This window comes from Centropristis striata, chromosome 22 (assembly GCF_030273125.1).
Source record: "Centropristis striata isolate RG_2023a ecotype Rhode Island chromosome 22, C.striata_1.0, whole genome shotgun sequence".
Lineage (NCBI taxonomy): Eukaryota > Metazoa > Chordata > Actinopteri > Perciformes > Serranidae > Centropristis > Centropristis striata.
The window spans coordinates 20,106,158-20,130,915 of record NC_081538.1 but is presented as its reverse complement, the minus strand read 5'-3'; the positions used below and the strand labels follow the sequence as shown (position 1 = coordinate 20,130,915).

The following is a 24,758-nucleotide window of genomic DNA, read 5'->3' as shown; positions in this document are numbered from 1 at the left end:
CTTTTTTAGTCCTTTAGTCCAACACTATCATGCTCAATAAAGAACTTTAAATGTTGCAAATGTGAACAAATGTCATGCTTTGGAGCTTTTGGTGACTCCAGAGGGTTAACAAATCTGTCTTTTCTGTTGTAGCTAGTTTTGGCAAAAATTTAGAGGATAGGGCGAAGGGCCATATGGTCATAGGCTATGATGCACATTTCAGTCGACTAAAATATAATTTTCCCCCGTCTATCGGGTACATATTTTTTACAATTGGATAATGGAAGAATCACTACAATGATGTGTATTGAATTGTAGACAAATTCCACATTTTTTTTTGTCAAAGCAACAGGGAGCCACTGCGAATGGCCTGAAAAGCCACATGTGGCTCTGGAGCCTCAGGTTGCCTACCCCTGGTCTAGGCCACAGTACCACAGTAACATGGAGGAGGGTGGAAATGATTAGAGAGAGTTTTATAACAAATATACTGAATCACTTAATTAGCATTTTTTGTGAATTTTGTACATTTTCTTGTGAATCTATCATGTATGCCTTTATGGGTTTTAGAAATGCAGACACACACACTCTTAAATCATACTCCATACTCCATCACATTACAGTATAGTTCTTTATTTTACAGAGTAAAGGACATTGACAAACAGTTACATTTTAACTACAGTTAAGACTTTCCTACCATAAGGTCATGTTTAAGGAGCACTAGAAAATGTGAGATAAATAGTCTTTGGTGACAAACAGATATTAACATACAAAGATAACTTAAATACATAACTTTCTTTAAATAGTTTGGCTGAATATATATATTCACAGGTGCACACGACGTTCACAGTCATCCTGACGCCACATGGAGTGCACTGACGTCTTCAAACACACTCGCAGACAATCTCAAATGCAACATTTACAAGAGGAGCCATGTCAAACTTTTACAAGTTCATTACAATGAGTGAGATTCAAGTTGTGAGAAACTACTGACACGTGTTTGCATTTAAAGTGCTTTCCTGTGACCCTACAGGAGATCATGTGACTTTCTGAGGCCGACCACATATCTTACAAAACTAACAGAAACAGTTTACACACTGCACTCATTCCTCTTTGCACCAGAGAAGCTCTAGGTGTTTCTACGGGGAGGTATTCGCGGTCGTGCACAGTTTGCTCACGCAACTTAATGTGACGCAACTTCTGACGTCACAAAAACATACTGCGCAAAAAAAAAAAAAAGGAGCACAATGGTCCAGAGCGCAGATCAAACACAGGAGATAAGTGTCTGATAGGCCACATACAGCAGCTCAACACATAAGCACACATAAAGTGTGTCTGAAATAGGACATTTTTAAAAAGTAGACAGATCCACCAGGATTTTTCAGCGTTTGAAAAGCCTTTTTAATGATCCGTCACGAGACATCGATTAGCTCCATTACAGCAGAGAGAATGGCATGTTTCACCTCAGCAAGCCTTTGAACAGATTAGATTTAAGACTTAAGAACCACTGATTATTACCCTGTGACCTCCATGATTACAGACAGATGAGAAACAAGAGCCGAGATGGGGCTGAGAGACTAAATGTAAAAAAGAAAAAGGTTGATGAAAAAGGAAAAAGACACAAGTAAAATCAGAAGATACAGATTAAGATATAAAATAATACATTATTATATGATGTAGATCACATGTAAAGTCATTTGATTTGTCAAGTATTACCAGGTATTTGGTGGGTTTAAACTAATGCTCTTCAGAATACCAAACTTTCAATTATATGCAAAATAAACACAAGATATTATCATCTAAATGGGACAACAGTTTGCTATGTATTCCTACTATAAAACACTCTGCACGTTAAGATCAGGCTACCCTAAAGAAAAGTCTTGGAATAGAAGTTTAGAAGTATGTAAATAATATGTATTTAATTGTTTTTTGCCATAAAATGTGAGTTTTATACTTCTGCTTGCATATTTTGGAAAGTTTAAGGCTTGTCAAATTTTAGCATGCATGGTAAGTAGAGCTTGACCTCAGTTATTCTCAGTCCATCGCACGCCCACCATTTTAGAGTGGGACATATATAGAGAAAAGGAAATATATTTTTGACTGTGTTTTGCTTTTTTGTGTACATATTTGAACTTGGGCACACCTAGCATTTTGGTTGCTGTGGTGTCTCATAAGAAACCCACAATGTAACAGTAGAGCTTTTAGCCGCCTTAAGACAAGTTTAAACCCATTTAAGTTACAATCCCAAATTCCAAAAAAGATGGCACGCTGTGAAAGGTGTAATAAAAACAGAATGCAGTGATTTGCAAATCCTTTGCGACCTACATTCAGTTGAATACAGTACAAAGGCAAGAAATGTAATGCTCAAATTGTAAATACGTACACTCATTCTGAATTTGTTGCATTCTGTTTTTCTTTACGTCTTACGCAGCATTCAAACTTTTTTTAAATCAGGGTTTTAGTACAACAAGGGTCCCCACAGCAAGAAGCGCTGAACTTTATTTCTCCATTGTTCTGCAACATTAAGTTGACTTACTGCTGGTGTATTTGCCAACTTTTAGAGATTTCCACCTCTAGCCCAACACAGAGGAGTTGCATGGACTGTTGTCTGTGGGGCTCCCAGCATTAGAAAACAGCATTAAAATTATTCAGTAACATGTCTTTTCCAACTTAATAGTCTATGTTACTTTAGGAAATGTAAAGTATTTTCATGAATGGGTTTACGTTTTCTTAAAAAATGTATGCAACGCGGTTCGTATTATATCTTACAAAATAATAGTCGCTGTTTTAAACCTGTGATGGTCACTGTTCAAAACGCGCTTGTAACATGGTAATGGGAACTCCTTGGGTAAATTTAGTATAAAAAAAAATTTTTTTAGGGTTAGGAAAAAAGAAAAATTTCAGTCTTAAAATAACAAAAACGAACACCTTGGTTTGTGCCTTCCAATCTTACGGGGATAATTACGAAATTCAGTGCATTACTTTTCATAGGATTAACTTTGAAGAGCCTGGAAAATACCAAAATATGCTTGAAGTAAGGGGAAATGTGTGCATATGTGTGGAAGCCTCATGCCTTGCTCTTTATATTTATGTATAAGCACTGCATGTGCAGACCGTGGGAGGCTGAGGGCCCCCCCTCCTGCTGTGGCGGTACATATGCCAGAAGTGATTGGGTCAGTTTTATTAAACTGCTGTCAACCCAAAGTCCCGACTTGCAAGGGGAACTTATGAATCACGTGAAAAGGCTAATATTTCAGACTTGGCCTCTGGCAGGGAAAATGCCAGCAGTGGGACGACGGAGCCCTGATCCATGGCTCCAAGGCTCACTAAGCCCCCTACTGTGTTGGCCACTAGGCTACTGTAATGCAACATTGAAACTGATCCTTTAGGAAATGAGTTTCTGCACACATTCCCTCCAAGGCACTGGATGCTGACCCTCTTCTTTCTCATTCTCAGTGTGGAGTTTATGTGGTTAAGTCCTGACTCAGAATGCTCTTAAACTCGGGTGTGACCCGAGTGCTGTGGCTGGTTTCAAATGTAAACTGTGGTCCTGGAACAAAAGCTCCTGCTGAGTGATGAATTCTCAGTTCAACTGAAAGTGTTCATATTGTGAAACAATCTGGGAGTTCCAAGGTTGACAAAAAGGTGGGCTCAAAAAATGGGGTAAAAGGGTTCATTGAGTCATTTTCGTGGTCATTGGTTGTGACAGGGCTCCGGCTCTGTGTGCAGGTTGAAATCCACATTAAGGGCTTAAGTGTTTGATCAATGAGTTGCGGAATAACCACCGCTGGGGAGGTCAGTTGGCAGACAGGACCAGGCCACTGGAAAGTGTTGAGGACAAGCCTTCACTCTTATATTAACAGGATTAAGACGTCAAACTGAGGCCTCTTGGCTTCTTTTGAGCGTTCAGGAGGGTGAACCAAAAAGACTTTGACGAGTCCTTCAAAAGCTCTCAGGATGGTGGGAGAACTCATATTGGATGTTTCAAAAAATGAATCAGTCAGTCATGATCTTGAACTTGAATCTTCAAATCCATCAATCCACACAAAGAGAAGAGTCATTTATGGGGAGTTTAATTGTCATTTTGAGACAGATTAACAAAAGTTATGGACTACATCAAACTGTAATGCAAAGACTACCAGTAATACATTAAAAGATAAATAAATGGAGATATAGACAGACTTGCTGTGGGTGTTTGGGGGAATCAACTCTAACTAACTCATCCATAACTATGGGGGCTCCTGGGGTTGATGGGGGATGAGTCTTCTCTGCCGCTCTGACCAATGAGCTGATAGAGCCGGTGGCTGAGGTTCTGCACTTGGCAGGTGCCCAAGACGCAACCTACTCTCATCAGCTGGGCGTGGTGGGGGTTGTGGTGACCATTCCGTGATCCCGAGTGGGCATGTCGACGAGCTCTCAGCGCCCTCCGCTCGGTCGGTGCAGCCTCAGCGGGTCGGGCCCAGGCCAAGCTTGGCGAAGCTGTTCTCACTCCTGAAGCTGGTTGGTGTTTCAGGAACTCTGGCAGCCATTTTGGGGGGCGGCTGGGGGCTGAAGAGGGGACGGCGATGTGGACCTGGATTCCTGATGCCGAGGCTTTATCCTCTCTCGGGTCCATGAGCTCGTTGAGGAGGTCCAACCTGAGGAGAAGACACAAATCATTTGAAAAATTGTCAACTTATAGTAGGGCTGGGTGAAATTATATAAAAAAAAACATAAAAATGTCAAATATATTTTTCAGTTTTGTCTTTATCGCAATAGCTATGTATGTCAACCAACCAACAATGCCATTGGTTAATAACCTTTATGTCTACATTATGACAGAATGAGGCTTAAAAAAAGGGTTCTAAAAAACACAAGACTCTTAGTCATGCAGGCCATGTCAACATTGTTACTATAACAACTAACTTTTGTCAGGGTACAGGTAATTCTGCAGAAATCCGATTAACTGTACAAAGCAGCTTTGATAAACAACCCATTTTTGCCTGCTGTCTGAACACAGCATGGCTCTTTGCACAGTCACCCATTCACGTGGACACCATGCTCATCTCCTAATGTCCAACATAAAAGGTAATGGCTTTTCACATGTTCCCTAAAACAACAGGTGCTCCGAGTCTGGCGCTCTTATTACATTACACAATCAAAATCTGCACCTCGCTGCATTTTAATGCCCAGCTGGGTTTCAGCAAACGGTAACTATGGGAGATTTAGCCTGGCCAGCCGTGTCTTAGTGGTGCTGATGGGCTCAAGAGGAGGACATTACAATCTCAGTTGAGGAATAGAACAAACTGGTTGAGTTAGATTTGCATTTCTTTAAGGATTTTATAAACCTTACTGTGCCTTTCGTCAAAACATTATACTATAAGTAGAACTGTAGGCCCAATGGACCCACACTATGTAAAGGGTCAGTTCATCCCAATTCTAAACTGTCATATTTTCTCACGAACACTAAGTAGTATCTAGCCATGCAGATATTTTTGCATTTTAAACTTCTACCACCACCCTTATACAAAGGAATGGACATTTAAGGGAACTCAAAACAAAAACAGTTATAATAGGGACTATTTTTTCCAGTTGAAAGTAGTTCTGCCATAATCTGTTGTCAGTGAGGACTTATGATTGTGAAAAACTTCTCAAGAATCTTAAACCCCTGCCAAATAAAACAAAAACTAAAGTACAAAAGTACACATTTACATAGAGTTAGATTGAAATGTGTGTGTCACAGACATTGCAGACCCTTACATAAAACAGGTTCTGAAGAGCAGTGGTCCAGTTGGTACGGGCCGTTCAGCAAACACAACGCCCACCAACCCGCCATCTGTTCATTGTTTGCAAAGAGAGTCACTTCTCTCAACTTGAGCCTGCAGCTCATCGCTGAACTGTCACCACTGTGTTTGTACAGCACAGTGTGACTCAAGTCCCTAAATGTTGACCCATCACCACTGCTGAAGGTCGGGGACGAAGTAAATAGTGCTGTTCACTGAGCAGCCAGTGGATGAATAGGATGAAAATGTTAAACGTTGGTAATAGATTCTTCTTTTGTAATGAGGTTTAAATACAGCATCAGGGCAAATATATCTGCCGTTTGCTTTTCTCAGTCATGGGAAAATATCTTCCACTGCCTCAAGTTTGGCATTGTTTCATGTTCAGAGAGGCAAAAGCCACGGTTGATCTAATTATAAAGAGTGTGTTCCATTTGTGAAATGCTGACTTGTGTTTCTCACCATGAACACTCAGTCTTGACACACGGTGAGAGGTTTAGATGAGAGACATCACAGCAGATGGCTACTGTTACAGTTAGTGCTGTGGTGGCTTTGGGATTCCTCTGTGAAATGTGGAGCTTCTAGTTTATTCAGCCAGTTCAGCTGCTGGCTCAAGGCTTCCAGGTCTGGTAGCCTGGAGGTGACCTGCTGTGTACCAGTGGCAGTGGCTGAATAAATAGTTGCACAACGCCAGGCCACAGACGGAGGCGAGCACTATTTCCAGGACAGGCTTGGTGTGCCATGGTGCCACATCACCAAGTTACACCCACCTGGTCTGCAGAGGGAAAGTGGCATTTGACTGCAGTGCAAAGCTATTCACAAGGCAGCAGTGGTGGCCCTGCACCAAATTCTTATTCTGACTTTATTCTTCGAAATCATACCGAACTGTAATCTTCATTTATTTGGATCCTCAAGTTCAAAAGTTAAAGTAAGAGAAAAAGAAACCAATGATGTCTTAAGCAGAAACACATACCCAGGGATTCAACTCAACTCATTGAACAATGTTTTCTGTTTTTTCACTGGCTAAAGTTGTGAAAAGTGTTATTTTTCTTTTTTTGGTACTGCCATTTGACAAGCTCTCCATCACTCACCCCGGCAAATAGTGCTTGGTCCCCCCCTCACAACATTTTTACAAAATTCTAACACAAATCCAGTAAAGGATTCAGACAAGATCAGACTTGCAGGTCTGCAACTTGATCAGCTCTAAAGTGAACGGCAGCAGTACAAGGACCCTGTGATCGTGCTACAACAATTGCAGAGGAGAATACTTCCTGTAAGAGTAAGAATAAAGGAGGCAGATCGTGTTTGCTCTTTCTAAAAGGTTAAATGTGTTTGTGGACAGGCTGTGGGTAGGATGTCTAATGAAGGGTTAAGCCAAGGCCAAGCAGCTCCAGCTGCCAGGCTTTTTCTTCCAGAAGTAAAAGGAATCTTGAGTTAGAGAACTCTTCCACTCACACATTTGATCTCATAAAATAATCCAATTTGTCTATTCTGAGCCTAATCCCACAACTCCATGGTAATGGAGATCTTCATGATTGGCAGACGATCAAAGATATCTGAGCTACTTTGCCTTTAATTGTTCAGGCCGCCATGGTTTCTCAGCGCCTTGCATGGCCTTAGCTGAAGGGCTTAAACTAAAATTCCTACTGACAGAAGATGACTTCTTAGGATTTTTACAGTTTGATAGAAAGCCAAGTCAGTCCCTTTGTGCTACCTTGTTTGGTTTTTCTTCTCTAATAACCTCACAGCATTGCAACCTTGCCAAGGTGAAGAATCAAAGCATGATAATGGCAAGCTTCAGCTACCAAGCCCTTCCTACCGCCAACCCCAACCCTAACCAGAGAGAGGAAGCCCTCCCTAACCCTCAGGGCTGGGTTATGATAGAAAATGTTTTTCCATAGAACGTGTTGGAGGGATTGGGTAACCACTGTTGGCTGTGAGTGTTTGATTGTCAGTTTTCAGAAGTTACAGAACGTATAGGACACATCCCCCTCAAATTTTAACATTCGATTGGAACAAAGGATTGACATTGTATAAGGAAGAATGTCTGGTTTGCCGCACCCATTAAGGAACCCATTGCAATGTTTCTCAAATGGTGCTTTAAGTCCCTATTGGAGGTGGAGGGAGGGGTTTGCAAAGCCTTTCAACCATCCAAGTACGTCTGATGAAGTTACCTTAACCATAACTCCAAACCTAACAATAATCCTGCAGAGGGAACGCCTTCCCTAACCCTAACCCTGGGCGTCAAGCTGATCCATGAGTCAGGTGTGCCCCTGCTTGGTAGGAATGAAAACCTGCAACCACGCCAGCCCTTACATGGATCAGTTGGACACCCCTAACCCTAGTACCACGCCGCTGAGGGGCTGAGGCTTACCAACGGCAGCCTTAATCGGCAGTAACATTGGCACATTCATTGGTAATCTCCCAATAGGTAACAGTGGGGAGATTGTTCTTAGCAGGAAGCAGGACAAAAATAAAGAAAAGGTGATTTATTCCAAACAAAACACTGGTCGTGTTTGTTTTCTGGGTCAGTTCTGCTTTTATAACCTCTTCAGTCGAACGCAATTTACTTGAAAGAAAAAGTAGACTTTGCAGCATACTTTCTACAGACAGTAAATTACACAGACAGGATACCAAGTTAAAAACTATATGTCTGCTCTGAAACCACAACATTGTGATGTGAGTAGACACAACACTCGCAATTACTGCCCTTAGAAGCCACCTTTGTTTGTTAAGCCTGTTGATCCACACTCCCACTATAAGCTACTCCTCTTACATGCTGTACATATGTAAAGTATGCATGCGCATATGCCACCATAGCGGTGTGGCTCTCCGTGCAGAGCGGAAACCTGCTCTTTAAGGATGTGGAAGGTGGAATTTAGGTCTTAGCCATTAATCCACAGTGGAATTCTCCGCCTGCTTGGTCACAGCTTTCAACCTCCTCAACTTCAGTCTGGGTTTGGTCAGATTGACAACCCATGGAGCCATACGACTGTTTATACTGTACATATACCTCAGCACTCAAAGCCAAAATTCCTGTTTACAAGACATATGAGAAGAGACCTCCTGAGATGATTTACAGCAGAGGCAATGTTGGTTTCAATCATTCTGTAGCATAGAAGGGGTTTCCTGAGAATGTATACACAATAAAGAGAGAGTAATGTTCTTGTTGTTTCTTGATAAGGTTTAAACATGTCAGAATATAGATAGCAAATCCAGAGGATGGACCCAAAGCCAACTGCATGTGCAGACTGTCTCAACAAACATCAACAAGGCAGGAAGCCAACCCATGTGAGATGAATCAAGTCTATTTTTCAGGTAAATATTATGTTAAGAGTATCTACGTTAGATCCTACACCAAAAAACAAATCCACGTGAACAAGAATGGGTTAATGATTTAGTTAAATCGTTTTGGGAAAAACATGACTTTATTTGGCCTTGACAAAGGTCGAACAAGCTTGTGGCCACAACATATACACACAGACTAATTTGTCATGTCATTGTACCCTGGTCCAGACAGAGCAGAGGCAGAGCTGGTCTATGTAGCAAAAGCTCAAACCGCAAATCTGCTTTACATGTCTTCCGTCTCAAAGCAATGAGCTGCTTCCCACTTCTGGAATCTGTATTGTAAAGCCACTTCGCTGCTAAAGCCATATTTAACTTGTTGTTTGGCTGTGGACCCCGGCTATTTTCCTTTACAAAAAAAACTTCAAGACGTTATGTAAAACGACAATGAAGGGTATGCGTTCGTCTGATCTCAGGAACATGCAATTTTTTCCTTGTTTGGAAAAAATCTGTCAGGCATTGTTGCAGCGTCTTAATGGGATTTTGTTGTGTCCTTATCAGGACACATAGGGACAACTTGGACACAGACGAAGAACAGGGAAAGAATGAAAGACATCTGAGCTCAGAAAATATGACTATGTTTCTGTCTCGAGTTGGGAGAAATGTAGAGTAACGTTTGTTATAACCATGCTGTCAGCATGTGATGGTAACAGAACAGGATGTGCTCTATGGAGAGAAGAGGGAGAATTTAAAGTCCTAATAAAAGCCAGACGGGACATTTATGAGAGATGTGCAAAGTGATGAATGTGGAGTCTTGTGGGGCAGTAACTTGGAGGGGTGGGGGGTCTCTCACTGTGTTGTTGAGTGAAACTATCTGTGGAGACTTGATCTGTTACAGTGCTAAAGGCCTTATAAAAATGACACTACCCAACCTCAGGCTCTCAGTTAGTGTATTTACATGCTTAACAAAACTGTGATCTTCAGGCACATGATTTGAACTAATTCCTCTCATGGGATTTATTTACGATTTGGTCAGGGTTTAGTTGAGGTATTACCAGGGACAGACAGTAACAAAGCACATTAACTTGACCACTGTACTTATGTAAAAAAAAAAAAAAAAAGTCAAGTATCTGTACTTTACTTGAGTATTAGTTTTTGAAAACATGTGATATTTACTCCGCTACACTTGAAAGACAAATTGTAATTTTGACTCCACTACACTTCTATGAATATTCTAAAGCACTTGTTTCTTTAAAGTCAGCAGATGAATATTGCTTTCTAAAATTCAAAAGGCCATACTGTGTAGGGATTGGTACCAAACTTGTATTAATTAAAGCCGTAGTATTGATACTGAGGTTAAGAAGACTAATTAGAGTGTTCCTGTCCATCTCCGGTCTGATGCTGTTTAATGTCCCCAACAACCACTGTCGTCTCATTTAACCACTTGTTAGAAACCGCCTTTTTAAGGACACGTAAAAACCCCAAAATTCAGAAGTGGGGATATTTACTAATGTATTTTATGGTGTACAACAAAACGCGACATCTCTTCAGCTTGTGTTAACCACAGACCTTATTTCAGACATCAAACCCAAAACCCATTCAAAATCCTCACTGAGTTTGAGTGGTTAGACCCCATGGCGCTAAAATGCTAACTTACTTCATGGTTTAAGAACTCATACATGTGGCGCCCTATTGAGACCATGTATTAGGGAGTTAAGTATGGCTGAGCAATAATAATAAAAGCGATATTGTAATATTAAAAAAGTTATCCTCACAGATTTTAGATATCATGTTTCAAAGTTCCATTACAGAAGAGATGTTGTATCAGATTACTTTTTTACGGGCAAAAATGTGAAAATAAGAACCATACATAATATAAATAATAATGTTCCAGCTGACAATATCACAGCTGCCCCCAAACACTACCAAAACACCAACATTTGCTTTGTTTACTCAAAAACATATGCATAAACAAGAAAAAAATATAAGGGTCGGCCTGTAGGGGCCCCATGCTTGCCTTTGTCCCGGACCCCCACATCACATCACTGACTCACCCTTCCACTGAGCCAGCAGCTGTGGGTCCAAAACCCACCAGAAGGGGGCATTCGCACACCAACTCATCCACATCCCTCACTGCTCCTAAACAATGCAAATCCACAGGCGTATTGCATCGCTGGCAGGCCTCCCTCTCACATTAAGTAGGTAGACAGTGCTCTATGTGTGTTGAGTGCCACTTAAGGGGTGGAAAAGTACAGGTGCTGCCCAGTGCCTGTTAAGATCCTTTACAAAAGTCTATGCTGGTATTTCTGGTCGCGTTGTATGACAAACGGGTTTTCCCACCTTGGAAATAAAAGTTTTCCGTCCAGAATCACAGGGAGATGAAACAAAACAGTTACTCATGTGACAGCTGCTGGGGGGCAAAGTGAGAATCATCACAGCTATATGCCAATAAACTGATATTCAGTCAAGTATGGGTCGCATTTACAGGAGATCTGCTTTAAAATAAAGAAAATGACCAATTTTATCTCTCTAACCTTATGACTGGTTAGTTTAACTTTAACCCACTTTAAACTTTACTGATAGGAAGTGGAGAGCCTTCACTAGGAAATACTACAAACACAAGCAGGTCACTGTGAACTTTCAACTGTTACAAACACTGTTAGGCTACCAAATTCTTTTCTTCTCAATGTTTTCAATAGTTGTAATGGTTTTTTAATATGAAATAGCCATGCCTAATACAGTCACTCATTCTACAGCTGATCTGTCCTCAAGAGGATCTTATCTCAAGGAGAGAGAACGTTTTATTGTATCATGGCAGAGCCTTTGACCTTGCAGACTACATTATCCTCTATCTGCCCGACACAACACTAACTTTCACTTACACACACAGTAACCCCGATGTGATTTATTACACAGGCTACAAGCTAAATTCAGCCTTTCAGCAGCTGTGTGCAAATTAAAATGCATTTATTACACTATGACATGGAAAAAAATCAACTTGAAATAATAAGTTATCGAGAAAAATATTTTTCTGAGTGCCACATTTTGTGTTCAGTCCTAATGTCCACTGACAAACTACAAAAATGTGTCTTAAAATAGCAAAAGCCTGATATTTTAAGCTAACACCTCCTTATATTAATGTGGAAATATGTGCTGTATAAACACATTAAAGGCTACTAATATATATATATATATATATATATATGTTCAAAATCATATAATACCTACATTTATCTAATTTACATTGAATAATGGATATAACACTGTGCTTAAAACCCCCAACCAAGAAGTTCAAAATGAGTCAGTAACTTCCTATTAATACCAGATTTAACCATCAGGCTAAATTTTACCTGAAGTGACCAAAAAGGAACAAAAAAAAAACCCCCAATAAATTAGAGAAGTTTTGGGTTTTTAGAGAAGTTTTTGCAGTTTAAAAGCTAACGTGTATTTTTTAAGATAATATCCTTTTTAAAATGTGATACATTTAACGTTACGCATTAAAAGCTACAGTCATTTTTTTTTTTTTTAAACACGTTAAACATGATTCAAGGTTAATTCCAAATTCCGCCATTAATGCTGAATTGAATTCAAAAAGGAATTTAACACGTCAAAGCGGCTCCCAGCAGGCTAAGTGCCCATTAACACAGGTAGCGCAAGGATATTTAAGCAAAGCTGTAATGCGGCTCCAGGTGCGTTTATCATGTACGTTAAATAGTCTCATTCCGCCAATCAGAAGCGCGGAGCGGGTTTTGTGCTCAGTGAAGTAGTTTCCTAATAAAGCGGGTGTCCTACCTGTTCCTGTCGGGACGCTCCTCTGCCGGCAGAGCCAGCAGCTGCTGGAGGGAAACCAGGCTGATGCAATACACAGCAAGCGGGAGAAGGGACTGCATCTCCGGGCCAACTTTGACTCTACACCCTCTCAGGAAAGGAGGGGGCAACCACACGCACTGGGCGAAGTTTTAATCCCAGGAGTGGGAAAAAAATGAAGAGAAAAAAATAATAACAATAATAATAAAGCAAAAAAAAGATCCCAAAATGTTGATGTGGGAAGAAGATATCCAAGAGTGGCAGTGGATATTGTTGCAGAAACCTTTGGAGAAAAAAAAAAGTAATGAATGGTCAATGCATCTGTTGCCCATAGACGACAGTAACAAAAAAAAGGTGCGCCTAATGAATCTACCCACATTGCATTCATTTAGACCGTTCACTGCTATCTGCAGTAAAAAAAAAAAAAAAAAAACCCAGTGGATTCTTCCTCACAACTTTTGCCTCTTTTTTTCATTACCCCCATTAAACCTATGCAACACATAAAGACTTCTTCTGAAAAACCAAAATGCAACTTTAACCCATAATGCAATTTATAAACTCTTAGATTTGGTGAATAAACTTACTTTTAATAAAAGTAAAGAGAAATCTTACCTTCTTGGTAGTTATAACTCAGAATGTGGGTTTAATTGTAAGGTTTTTTCCCATGAATGAAACGTGTTGGTCAAGATCAAGTTCTCCTGTGAAGCTGAGCGTCTGCTGACATAGTGGATTTAAATAGTGAGTGGGCGGAGTTTGCCTCAAGTGCCGGTGGGCAATTTTTCAGAGGCAAAGGTGCAGTAACATCATTATCTGCCATGCCCGCGAAATTCTGCATTGATGTGGTTGGCAAAGATAAACCCTGGAAGTACTTTACTTACACAATTAGGGCTCTAAAAACTCCTGAAAAAATTACTATGGTATTTCTTTGATTCAATTTGGAAAGATTGTATTTAAAACTACAAGCTCCATGATTTTAGTACGCCAAGTTAACTATAAAAATAGCTCTGAGCAGCACAGACTCACTTCAAAGTCTCGGGACTATTATAAAAATATTGTAAAGACATCATAGGGGCTATCAAAGATCACTGTAAATGTAGCCTACTCAAACACCACAACATCATCAGTTCCATTAGGAATGAGGTGTATATGTGTGGTTTTATATTGTAGTGATATATTGTGAGTTCAATGTAGGTCACTGTAATTGAGCCCCACAGAAATATTATAAGGCTCAGCTTAAAAGCTCAGAACAGTGGTGCACCCAGGTTGTCTGAGGGACAGGGGCAAAAACAAAAATAAAAAGGGCACCAGCTGCATGTCTTGGGAGACCAGCATGCACAAACTTTTCTAGCATTTAGGGCAGCCTATAGTGCTGCATATAATATCTCAATTTCAAGGCCAACGGCATCTGTTTTCTCCATTTTAGGGTACCCACTCGTGCATTGCAATATATTTTCTTCACAGAGGGTACTCGATAGGACATTGCATCTAATTTTCTTTCATAAAGGACACCCTATAGGGCATTACACACTCACATTATTTTGTAAAGGACATGCTGCATCTTTTTCTTTAGTGAAGAACACCCTAGAGGGCAGTGCATCTCATTTTATCCACCATAGATGTTTTTAACATTGGAGCCCCTCCCTGAGTCCACCAGTGGCTTGTAATGTGCTTTACACTATCATCATCACCCATGTACATTCTCATGAAACAGCCCAATTTTCAAGAATTTCTTCAGCATTTGGTCTTTCTGACCAAACCCTCCTCCTATCTCTTATCATTGCTCTCAGCCACGTGTGTATGTTAGATAGAAGGAAATGCAGTCCCTTCATGAGGCTTCATTGATACATTTCTTGAGCTGAACATTTCCTTCACACAGTTTATTGCTGTCATCACTCAATCAGAAGTTCCTTGTGGGAAACAGATTATTATATTTACATGATTCATCTGGTGCTGTAACCAGGTAACCATTGTTGATCACTAGGGACTTTTACTATTTCACTCAGTAGATGCATATGCTTGTTGCAAGAGTTGGAGTTTTTAATGTCACTAAAGTTCAGTCTCAGCTCCTATTAAAAGTATATACTGAAACACAAAATTGTCCTTTACATTCTAGAGCCCTGGCTTCAAAATTATAATTTTAATATTTTCTACCGAGTTTAACCTTTTTGTCATGTTTGCCCTATAGAGCAGATGTATGTTATTTACTGGTTTCCACTAGGGTTATTGCTGCTGTATTATGGAAAATGAAAAATATATCAGCATTAATATTGTTGCTAATCATTGACATATCTCAGACTATGAAAAAAAAAAATCCCCTTTTTTATTGAAAAAAAGTGGCATTATAAAAAAAAAAGTGGGATTTAAAGGGTTAAAATGCTGGAAATGAATTTGATTGTTATGATCAGGACTGAAATTGGTAAAAATGAAAGTAACTGAAAGTTGTTACCAAGCCATGACTGTATCATTATTAGTTGTGTTTCCAAACATAAGCAGATATGTCACAGGTCTGGACAAGTACCTCACAACTCTGTTTAATGACTCAGATGAATCATATGCAGCTTCTTCCATCTCATTAGTTATGAGTTTTTGTTCTGTGTCCAAGCTCCCTCCTTCATTTTTAACTCAGTTGACTGATGTAGTGACACACTTGTGACACATGATTCTGCCTCAAATATGATTATGCAACATTTATTTCCAAGAAAGCGTGTCGAGCAGGTTGTCAACAGTCGAGTTGAGGGGACGCCTCTCCTGCTCCTGGAAGGAAGTTGGCATCCAAACAAAAACAGAGGCAGAGACTCCATGAGGAATGCAAAGATGAGATGTTTGTTATTTGTCTTCTTGCTGATGCAAAAATCATCCCATGCTGATCTAAATAAACATCAGCAGTCCTGCCACAGGACCTTTTTAAATAAAAATGGGATGCTTAGCTCTTTGACTTGAATGTAATAATAATACATTTTGGTAACAAACTGAGGCTAAATCTGGGAATTCACAGAGCAAAGGAAGTTATTTAACTCCTTGAAACCATTAAACACAATTCACAAATCCATGATTTGTACCACTGAGAAACATATACTGTGTAAAAAAATAATGGCTGTAGTCATCTCCTGTTGGTGACATTTTTAAGCAACCACAGTGCATTGTGGTAGAAACCTATTAATCATAAGGTAGCAACGAACTGAAGCATATTTTGCTTTATCATCTATTTTACTGTAAATGGGATCATTATTTACAAAATGAACATCTAAAGAAGACTTGCAAGTAGTGATTGAGACCATAAACTCATTATGAGAATGTTAAGTGAGGTAATAAATCAAGTGACAAGTATGCTCATTTTCTCATTGACTCCTATAAAGTTAGACTTATTTTTGCAACCAGAGCAGTTGCCCCCTGCTGGACATTAAAGAGGAAATTTATCATTGGCTTCACTTGGTGAGAAAATGGTCGAAGTACCATGAATTCCTCACAGTTCTGTGTTTGGTGCTGTATAATTGTTGCCAACTATTTTAGCCTTAATGTGATTTGTGATCCATGCATCGCGTGTAATGTGAGGCGTCACGTGAGTGATATTCACTCGGACAGATTCGTCAGTGATAGTTGCCAACTTCTCACCCCTGCTGCTATCGCCTTACAGCTCCGCTCAGATCAGGCCTTCCTTTGATGGTCTCATGTAGTTTCTCAGCAGTTATAATACCATCAGAGTTAGTGCCCCAGCATGACCGGCCAGTGACACATTAATCCAGGATTGGATGTATTGAAAGATCCCTATCATTAGCCAGTGTTGGTCATGTCACCAATTCATTACTATCATTTTTGTTTTTCTTAAAAATGAAAAATCATGTTCAGAGTAATGTTCCCAGGTGTGGTTCTGACTTTATACATTTGGTGAAAACATATTTTGCATCACAAATATGTTCCTCATCAAAGTCAGCGTAAGGAGGACTTCAGAGTGGATGGATGGATCCAACGAACACGGTCTTTGACATGGCTGGTCATGTTCTGTGTGAAATTGAATCACAATTAAATAGCGTACTTAACTCACATCATGTATGGAACATATTTACGCATGTCTCTTAAGTTACAGAACAAACATACCTATTTTTAACCCAACCCAGTTAACCCAACCCCAAACCTAATCATCTTACCTTCCCAACATTAACCATGTGTTTAAAATCACTGGTTTGGATGTTATCATGTAATTGAATTGGCCTCATCACGTTATAATCCTCACAGGTATGGGTTATTAGGGGCTTGCGCCACCTTCAAGTAGGTTAAGAAGGCCATTATCAGCCCAATAAATGGGCTGCTACATTAAAATTAATTGTTAGGCACAAACCTCAGTTTATTGCCAAGTAATGTTTAAGGATTTTTATCCAAACCCTGATGTCTGTACCTAAATCTAATGACATACTTTGTATTTTCTCAACTTAAACTGAACGAAACTGAAAGTGAAATGCAACAATATAACAAACAGACATTGAATGGGCTGATAACAACCACCTCAACCTACTAGAAGGTGGAGCAGGCACCAACTAACCCCGACCTTTGAAAATACGTCTCCCTTGAAACGCATTTAAGAGTGCAAGAGTTTTGTTGTATGGGAACGTCATTTTCAGGATACAGGGGTGCAGCACTATGGATATGTTCATATTGAACATTGCATATTGCACATTGACCTTTACTGTTACCTACAGTACTGGTACCTACCTGTTGATTTAGCTATGATGACACAATGATTCTTGATGTGTTTCCCAACACAGACAGCTAATGGTAACTCATTGACCACTCAGACTTGGCTGTGGAAACAGGTCACTCTTTCCATGATTCTGACCCATTTATGTAATAGTTCTCTGGCATGTGACAGCAGACAGTAAATCAGTACCCACTGGGCTCTGAACACAGGCTTCCCGACGGGTTTGATCTCTCAATCGTGCACTGGTTTAACTTTTGTTTTAGGCGGCAATTAGCGAACATGACAACGTCCTCTGTGGAGCCGGCCGACGCGAGCGGTTTTAAAAAGAGCCTTCATCTGTTCCTTTGAAACTCTTCCAAAAAGGAAAAGTTGGGGGACTTAGTCAAGTGATCAAAGAGGGACCTTTGATTGATTGTGCCGTCTTCTTTGTCTTGTCTTTGTTAGTGTGACTCTTTGCATGGGTGAGATTGGGACATAGCCTGCTTTAAAGGTTGCGTAAACTGTGCAAACAAGCCGTTGTCTCATTAGACGTGATAAAAGCAAACGTCGACCTTAGTGAAGCCAACTCTGACTTGCATTTAAGTTCATTTTAGTGCAGAAAGTTTGTGGCTTGTTGCTGTCCATGCAGGTGGTCAAGTTTCTGCTCCAGCACATTGATGAGCTGTGTTTGGTGGCCTTAACCAGCTACCTGCTAGCCACATCCACGACAACGAGACACCTCAGGAACATTTTGAAAGTAAATTAACATACAAACCCTGATGATGTTGGTGGTTGATGTTTTTTTATTTAGATTTTTTTTCTCCATTATCATGTCTACATGCTCCCGGTTTTACACTGCAAATTATTTGGTTCTTACCAAGATAAAAAAAAAACTTAGATTTAGAAGTGTTTTTTTAAGTGTTCAACATGCTTATTTCTAGATTTATCAATCTTAATTCAAGAAATTTTGTCAAGTTAAATTATCTATCCATGCAGCAAGGTAATTTCCCTCAGATTTAGTGTTTTTAAGTTGTTTTTAGACATTCTTTTTTTTTGCAGTGTATTTATACACTATATGTATGAGAAATTCAACAAAAACACAGTGACCAAAAATGGGTCACAGAAATACATAGTTTCATTAAAAATACATAAAAGTTCTCTTATTTTTGAAACAGTGGGAAATAGTCCATTTTGTTGGGGACTATTTTCAACAGTTGATTAATCCAGGTGAGTGTTTATACCAGCATGACTATGATGTGGGAATGCGTCAGAATAAACATCAGTGTTTGTCTTCATGGCAATGAAGTGCAACAGTGTGGCTCACTGATGTGTTTTAATAGTTGAATAAGTTTTATATATATATAATATTAGCAGAGGTTTATTGTTACATAATAACAAAAAGAACAAAAGAGACACTTTTTTATATTTCTGTCCAAACATGTATAAAAACAAAAAAAGGGATCAGTATCACATGGTGACGACTGAATCCAGTCCATTAATTATGGTGGAATGCAGTTGAAAGGTCTGAAAATGCTACTAGGTCTTACGTTGTTTTGTTTTTTATGTAAAAGTGATGATAGTTTGTTCTGTTCTTATCAAAGTAACATGGACACTGTTTCCATGAAGATATGTTGCTGCTGAATATTTTTAAAGTAATTGACTCACTTCAGTGAGCACCACACTTTCTTTTTCACTTGCTGTTTAAAACCAAAACTATCTGCGTGGCAGGATACCGCTACTTTTGCAATTTCAGGGAACCAACACTTTAATTTTGTTAACAGCTTCAGCATGTGTAGAAACGTGAAAAGGCACATGATGCTGAAGTGTCCTGGCTCTGACTTGAGGTGGTGAAATCAATCATCTCAGAGAGATCTGAAGTGGCTGAGCTGAAGGATTTCATATACAAACACACAACACCTGCAGGTTTGAGGAGGACTCACAGGGGAGAACGTCTGGTTTCTCCTGTTTATGAGGAAACCACCAGCTCATGTATCTAAAAAACACTTTATCCTAAGTGCATGTTTTTCTTCCTTGCAGCACCTGATCTTGCTTAAAACTGAATGTTTTCTCAGGTCTCTTTTTCAGCAGACTGTTACATCCGCTACAGATCCTTCTGTTTGTACTGTTTCTTACTCCTCGCTGATTATTGAAAACCGCATTTTACAAAAACAGTGCAGCAAAAACTTCTTCTTCTTCTTCTTAGTTTATTTAGTTATGATTCCAGCGAAAAAGACCACGCCTTAGAAGCTCACCCTCCATTTATTACGCAATTAAGTGACACAGTCAGAGATAATGGACATAAATTGCAGCTTTTCTAAAGTGATTGAAATATCTGCGTCAATATATCTGTTTTGCCTTCTGTTGTGGGTATTTTGGACTGAACTGAAGCTGGTCTGGTTTATTCCATCTGGAGCCACAGTGTGGTAGTCTAATGATTGCTGCCCCCTAGTGAACCTCATGTTACATCAACAGAATACACTGTACAGCAGCTCCAGCTGAGAGTGACTCTGTTGTGATGCTTCCCATGAGGATCTGCCACAGTTAACCTCCCAAATACAAAATAAATATAATTTATAAGTATATTTAGACAACAAAACCAAACATTACAGCAGGGCATTGTCTTGAATTTTTTAAATAATTGTTGTACAAGTTGCTGCTAAATTCCTATGAAGAATCCATTTGGAGACATTTTCCCACTGTCGTGCTGTTAGCATCCTCTTGGCTGCATCACTGAACTTTATTTACTTTGCTTGTTTGAGATGGTGTACAACAGAGATTGTTTGAACGGCTTGCTGTCTCCGTCCGAGTCCTCTCAGTCAAGTTTGTTTGGCATGGCTGCTCACCAGTGCAGCGGTGTGTGGGAGGAGGGAGGACCTCAGAGGAGGGAGCTAACAGGACAGTGTTGTGCCAGTTTTGTGGACAAATGAGGGATTGGATTTCAGTGTGGGAAAGATGATGGCAAAGGACAGGAGTGGCTGATAACAGCAGAGCTCCCAGAAATCACAGTGCCTAATGAAGGAAACTGAGCTCACATTTGTAGCAGTAGTTAGGGGAAAGAACCTTGCCCTTTCAACATGACAATGTCCTGTGCACAAAGCCAGCGCCATAAAGAAATGAGTTTCCTGGTTTGGTATAGAATAACTTGACTGGTCTGCACAGAGCCCTGACCTCAACCTGTCCAACACCTCAGGTCAAATTTGACCCAAACTAGGATGAATAATGTTTATATTTACAGACATATACAGTCCCCTTATTTCAGCCATTCACCTTTTACTTTTAGCAAACTATCTGACAATTTATTCATACTTTTAGGTAACTATTTATTTGTAAGTGATAACCATTTATACAGAACTTTTAGCAAATTTTTGAACTGTTTTAGTACTTTTAATAACCATTTCAGCAGCTTAGCCAATAGACCTAGTTCCAGTTAACTATTTTAATCATTTACTTTTAGTTATCTTATCTTATCAGATACTTCGAGTTAACTATTTGAACTGTTAAACTATCCATCTCTTTTCACCCAATATTTTAATTGTTTAGTTAATTAAGCTACCTATTTCAGCCACGTATTCAATAGAGCTGCTTCAAGCTAGCTATTTCAACCATGAGCTAAATATTTAAAATTCTTAGTCAGTACTTTCAGTTAACTATTTCAGCTGCTTATCAGATACTCCAAGTTAACAATTTTAACTGTTATATCTCTTTTCGCCAATTATTGAAATTGTTTAGTACTTAGTTAACTATTTCAGTTGCTAGCTTTCCCCAATAGGGGTCATCCCTATGGGTCCTATGTTCCCCGTTTCTCCCAGAAAGGGTCCTATGTTCCCCACTGTTGCGGGGTTAGGGTTAGGGTTAGCTCGAGACCTGCAGGTTTGCCACCCCTGACCTAATCTTTCCTCGTCTAGGCCTATTTGCATATGCGTGTCAAACAGCACATAGGCCTACATAGGCCTATTTGCCATGGTTTGGCAGTAATGGTGGAAAAAGTAACAGACCGGGATCATAGGACCCTTTTTGGGAAAAGCGGGAAAAAGGGTCCTATGTTCCCCAGTCTCATACAAAGTGGGGAACATAGGACCCGGGGAACATAGACACGCTCCCTTTCAAAAGGACTTCAAGCTAACTATTTCAACCATACACAAATTATTTAAATTGTTTAATACATTAGCTACCTATTTCAGCAACATATCCAATAGGCCTACTTTAAGCAACTATTTCAACCATTTATTACCATTACATTTAGCTAGTTTTTTTATTTGTTTATTCAGTACTTTTAGCTAACCATTTCAGCCGCTTATCCAATACTTAAAGCTAACTATTTCAGTTGTCCATCACTTTTAGCTAATTATTTTAACTATTTAGTTCAAACTTTTTGCTTAACATTTTAGTCACTTATCCAATATCCCTATTTCAAGTGAACTATTTCAACCATTTATCCATTACTTTTAGCTAATTATTTCAACCGTTATATCAGTACTTTTAGCAAGCTATTTCAACCATCCATAACTTTCAACCATTTATCCATAGGTCTTGTCTACTCTTAGCTAATCATTTTAACGGTTTAGTCAATACTTTTAGCTACCAGTTTAAACATGTGTCCTCGCTTACTAACTAGTTTTCATACACTTTTTAATCATCATGTAGTGTTCAGGTGTTACAGCTGACTTACTCAACACCAACACACAATATGCCTTCCTTTAAGACATTTCTCAACACCACCTGACTTCAGGAAACCAACGACTACACTGGTATATCTTTGCCTTCGCAAGTCAAAACCTTTCTACTGCCCTGTGTTGCACTTAGACCAGAATAACTTTCAGGTTTCACACCCCCACCACCCTCTTTCCTGTCATTTAATCACTTTGTATTTCATAGTGGTCCACGCTTGAAATGAATGGCTTCCCTTTTGGTTAAAACATGACACTGACATCACTGCTTGTTTTCCACGAACTAAAGTTCCCAAAAGCCCGCTTTGACCGCAGCTAGATATCTGATAAAAAAAAATATCAGTATATCATAGGAATAAATATAGTCATGCAATTTGTTGAATTTTTTTAAAAATCTCTCAGTGTTGAATAATACCACACAATAGTCCACTTCAATTCCAAATTTGATGAACCTGAAGTATATTCTCAATCAGAGTCTTGTTATGGCAGGTTATCAGCCCAATTGAGACTAGCTTAAAGTTATCTTGTAGCTTCTAAAATATTAAATAACACATATTCACCTTTAAAATAAAATGTTACACTCATGAGCAATAAATGGCACCCTTTCTCTTTTGATTTTTTTTTGTGACAGACTGTCACAGACAGTCTGTTAGCAAATGTTGGCTAATGTTAGCAAAGTCAAGCTAGACATAACTATGCCTATTCATGGTTTAAGTGAAACAATGAAGAGTCAGCTCATTGACTTTATGACTATTCTGTAATTTTAGCACTGTTACACAATGTTTTAGCTCGGTCAGGCCAGTGAGTGATAACACCTTTAAAGCCTTTAAAGAAATATAATTTTGGGAAATGAATGGAATTTTAATGTGCAACAAGGGTTGTTTACGCTATTCAGAAATTTGCAGTATAATTTTAACTTGAAACAAATAATACTTAATATTTAATGTTATAAAAAAATTGAAGCAAGAGTATCCTACTCCTCACAGGAGCACACAATTAATTTCAAACTGAGTTTTTACATTTAAAACTGGCAGTTGTAAATGCATGAAGATTAGTTCACTACTCATGTTATCAGTACTACTCAGCCTGTGGAAACAGACTTTTTTTTTAAATATTCTGTGCCTCTAGAGAAGCTTGCATTATGACATGAAGTTGGAATTAATTTTTTTTTTTTTTTTTTACCTCTTTCCATGTAATGATTGTGACAATGTGATTTATTCTTGACAGATAAAGTGTATATCTTCACAAAACTGTATTAATCAATCTCTTCCAAATATATCACAATAAAAAATTAAACTACAATTAACTGAGGATTGTGTTTTAAAAAAATGATTCCAACTTAATGGACGACCATGTAAATGGGCATGGGTTTGCTGTTTGCAAATTTAAAACAAAATAGCTTGCATTACAGGATGTGATGCTTGACAGATGAGGGCATTTATTATGTAGGTTGCATTATGGGAAGTGTAGGATCTAAACTTTTTGATGCTTCACTCAAACAAAAGATTTATAGGCACATGAGACATAACCAAAAACCGACCCTGTCATGATTTTCAATCTGTGGTCATCTTCCTCAGGTGTTATGTGTAAAAACACAAATGTTACAAATCAGGGTTTACAGCAGTTTACTGTACACACAACCCTCTGCCACATTGCTTTTGTCTTTGCAGAAATAAAGGAGGTCTGATTACAGCAGTGAGATACCTGACACCGGGAGTCTGTGTTTGTTTATGGTTTATCATTCACCACAAAATATAGTCCAGTTCCTTGCTTGAGTGTTACTCAGTGGAGAGACAGTATCAAATTAAACACTGCTGTGACTGTAAGCATCTGCTTGTCTCCACTCTGGGGAATTATACTTAATGGGTGCATGGCCTGCTTAATGAAGCGTTTTCATGTGCTATGCTTCACCTGCACTGAAGGGAAGTTGACAGCTGGAATAGCCCCATGAACAGTGATGTGCAAAAGGCCTTCAAACCACTTCCTCTGTGTTGGTTAGTCTGCAGGAAGTCACATGGTTGTTGCATCCTGCAGAGAGTGACTGTGTGCTCTGATTGGGCTGTAAATACAGAATCAGTGATGGGACGGGCATCTTGCTGCTGTTTTCTAATTTATTCTTAGAAATAAAAGTGAGGAAAAAAGAAAAACCTAAGACAATAACAAAATACTGAAATAGCAATGTTCCTACATACATTTGCGTTCAAATCTTCACAGTGAGTGGAGCTCTGGACCTGTTCTTCCTCTTCTTGCTGCATATACTGATTTCAATGCATGTTGGAAAATCATAATTGCACATGGACGATCCAATAAAATCATAATTGTGTGGGCAAAGTTTGGATTATAGTGAGCTCAGTTGTATATTTGACACTTGGGGGGATGTAGACTGTGTTAGCTTCTGACAGAGTCAGGCTGATCAAAGTTTTACTTGAGTAAAGTACTATACTATGGAAACTACACTTTACACTTCATGTTATGCTTCTGTGGTGAAAGAATTTACTCCTTTTCAGTTTCAGTCTCTTTGACTAAATAACTTTTAGTCCTCTTGTATCAGTATCTTCTCTGCACACGTTTCCACTTGAAGGTCCAATATTG

General features: G+C 39.2%; 1 protein-coding gene across 1 annotated transcript; it reads right to left on the bottom strand.

Annotated features, from left to right (window-relative positions):
* Positions 1-593: 593 nt before the first annotated feature.
* On the bottom strand, positions 594-13,528 carry adm2a (adrenomedullin 2a). Its single transcript, XM_059326214.1, has 3 exons — positions 13,440-13,528; positions 12,813-13,110; positions 594-4,613 (listed from the first exon to the last, which is right to left on the bottom strand). The coding sequence occupies exons 2-3, from the start codon at positions 12,908-12,910 to the stop codon at positions 4,196-4,198; spliced, it is 516 nt and encodes a 171-aa protein (XP_059182197.1). The 5' UTR covers positions 12,911-13,110; positions 13,440-13,528; the 3' UTR covers positions 594-4,195.
* Between the last annotated feature and the right edge of the window lie 11,230 nt (positions 13,529-24,758).

Excerpts from the sequence above, each read along its gene's own strand:
- adm2a (XM_059326214.1), bottom strand. The coding sequence starts at position 12,910 with ATGCAGTCCCTTCTCCCGCTTGCTGTGTATTGCATCAGCCTGGTTTCC. Across the intron at positions 4,614-12,812 it reads GAGCGTCCCGACAGGAACAG|GTTGGACCTCCTCAACGAGC; the intron begins GTAGGACACCCG and ends TCTTCTCCTCAG.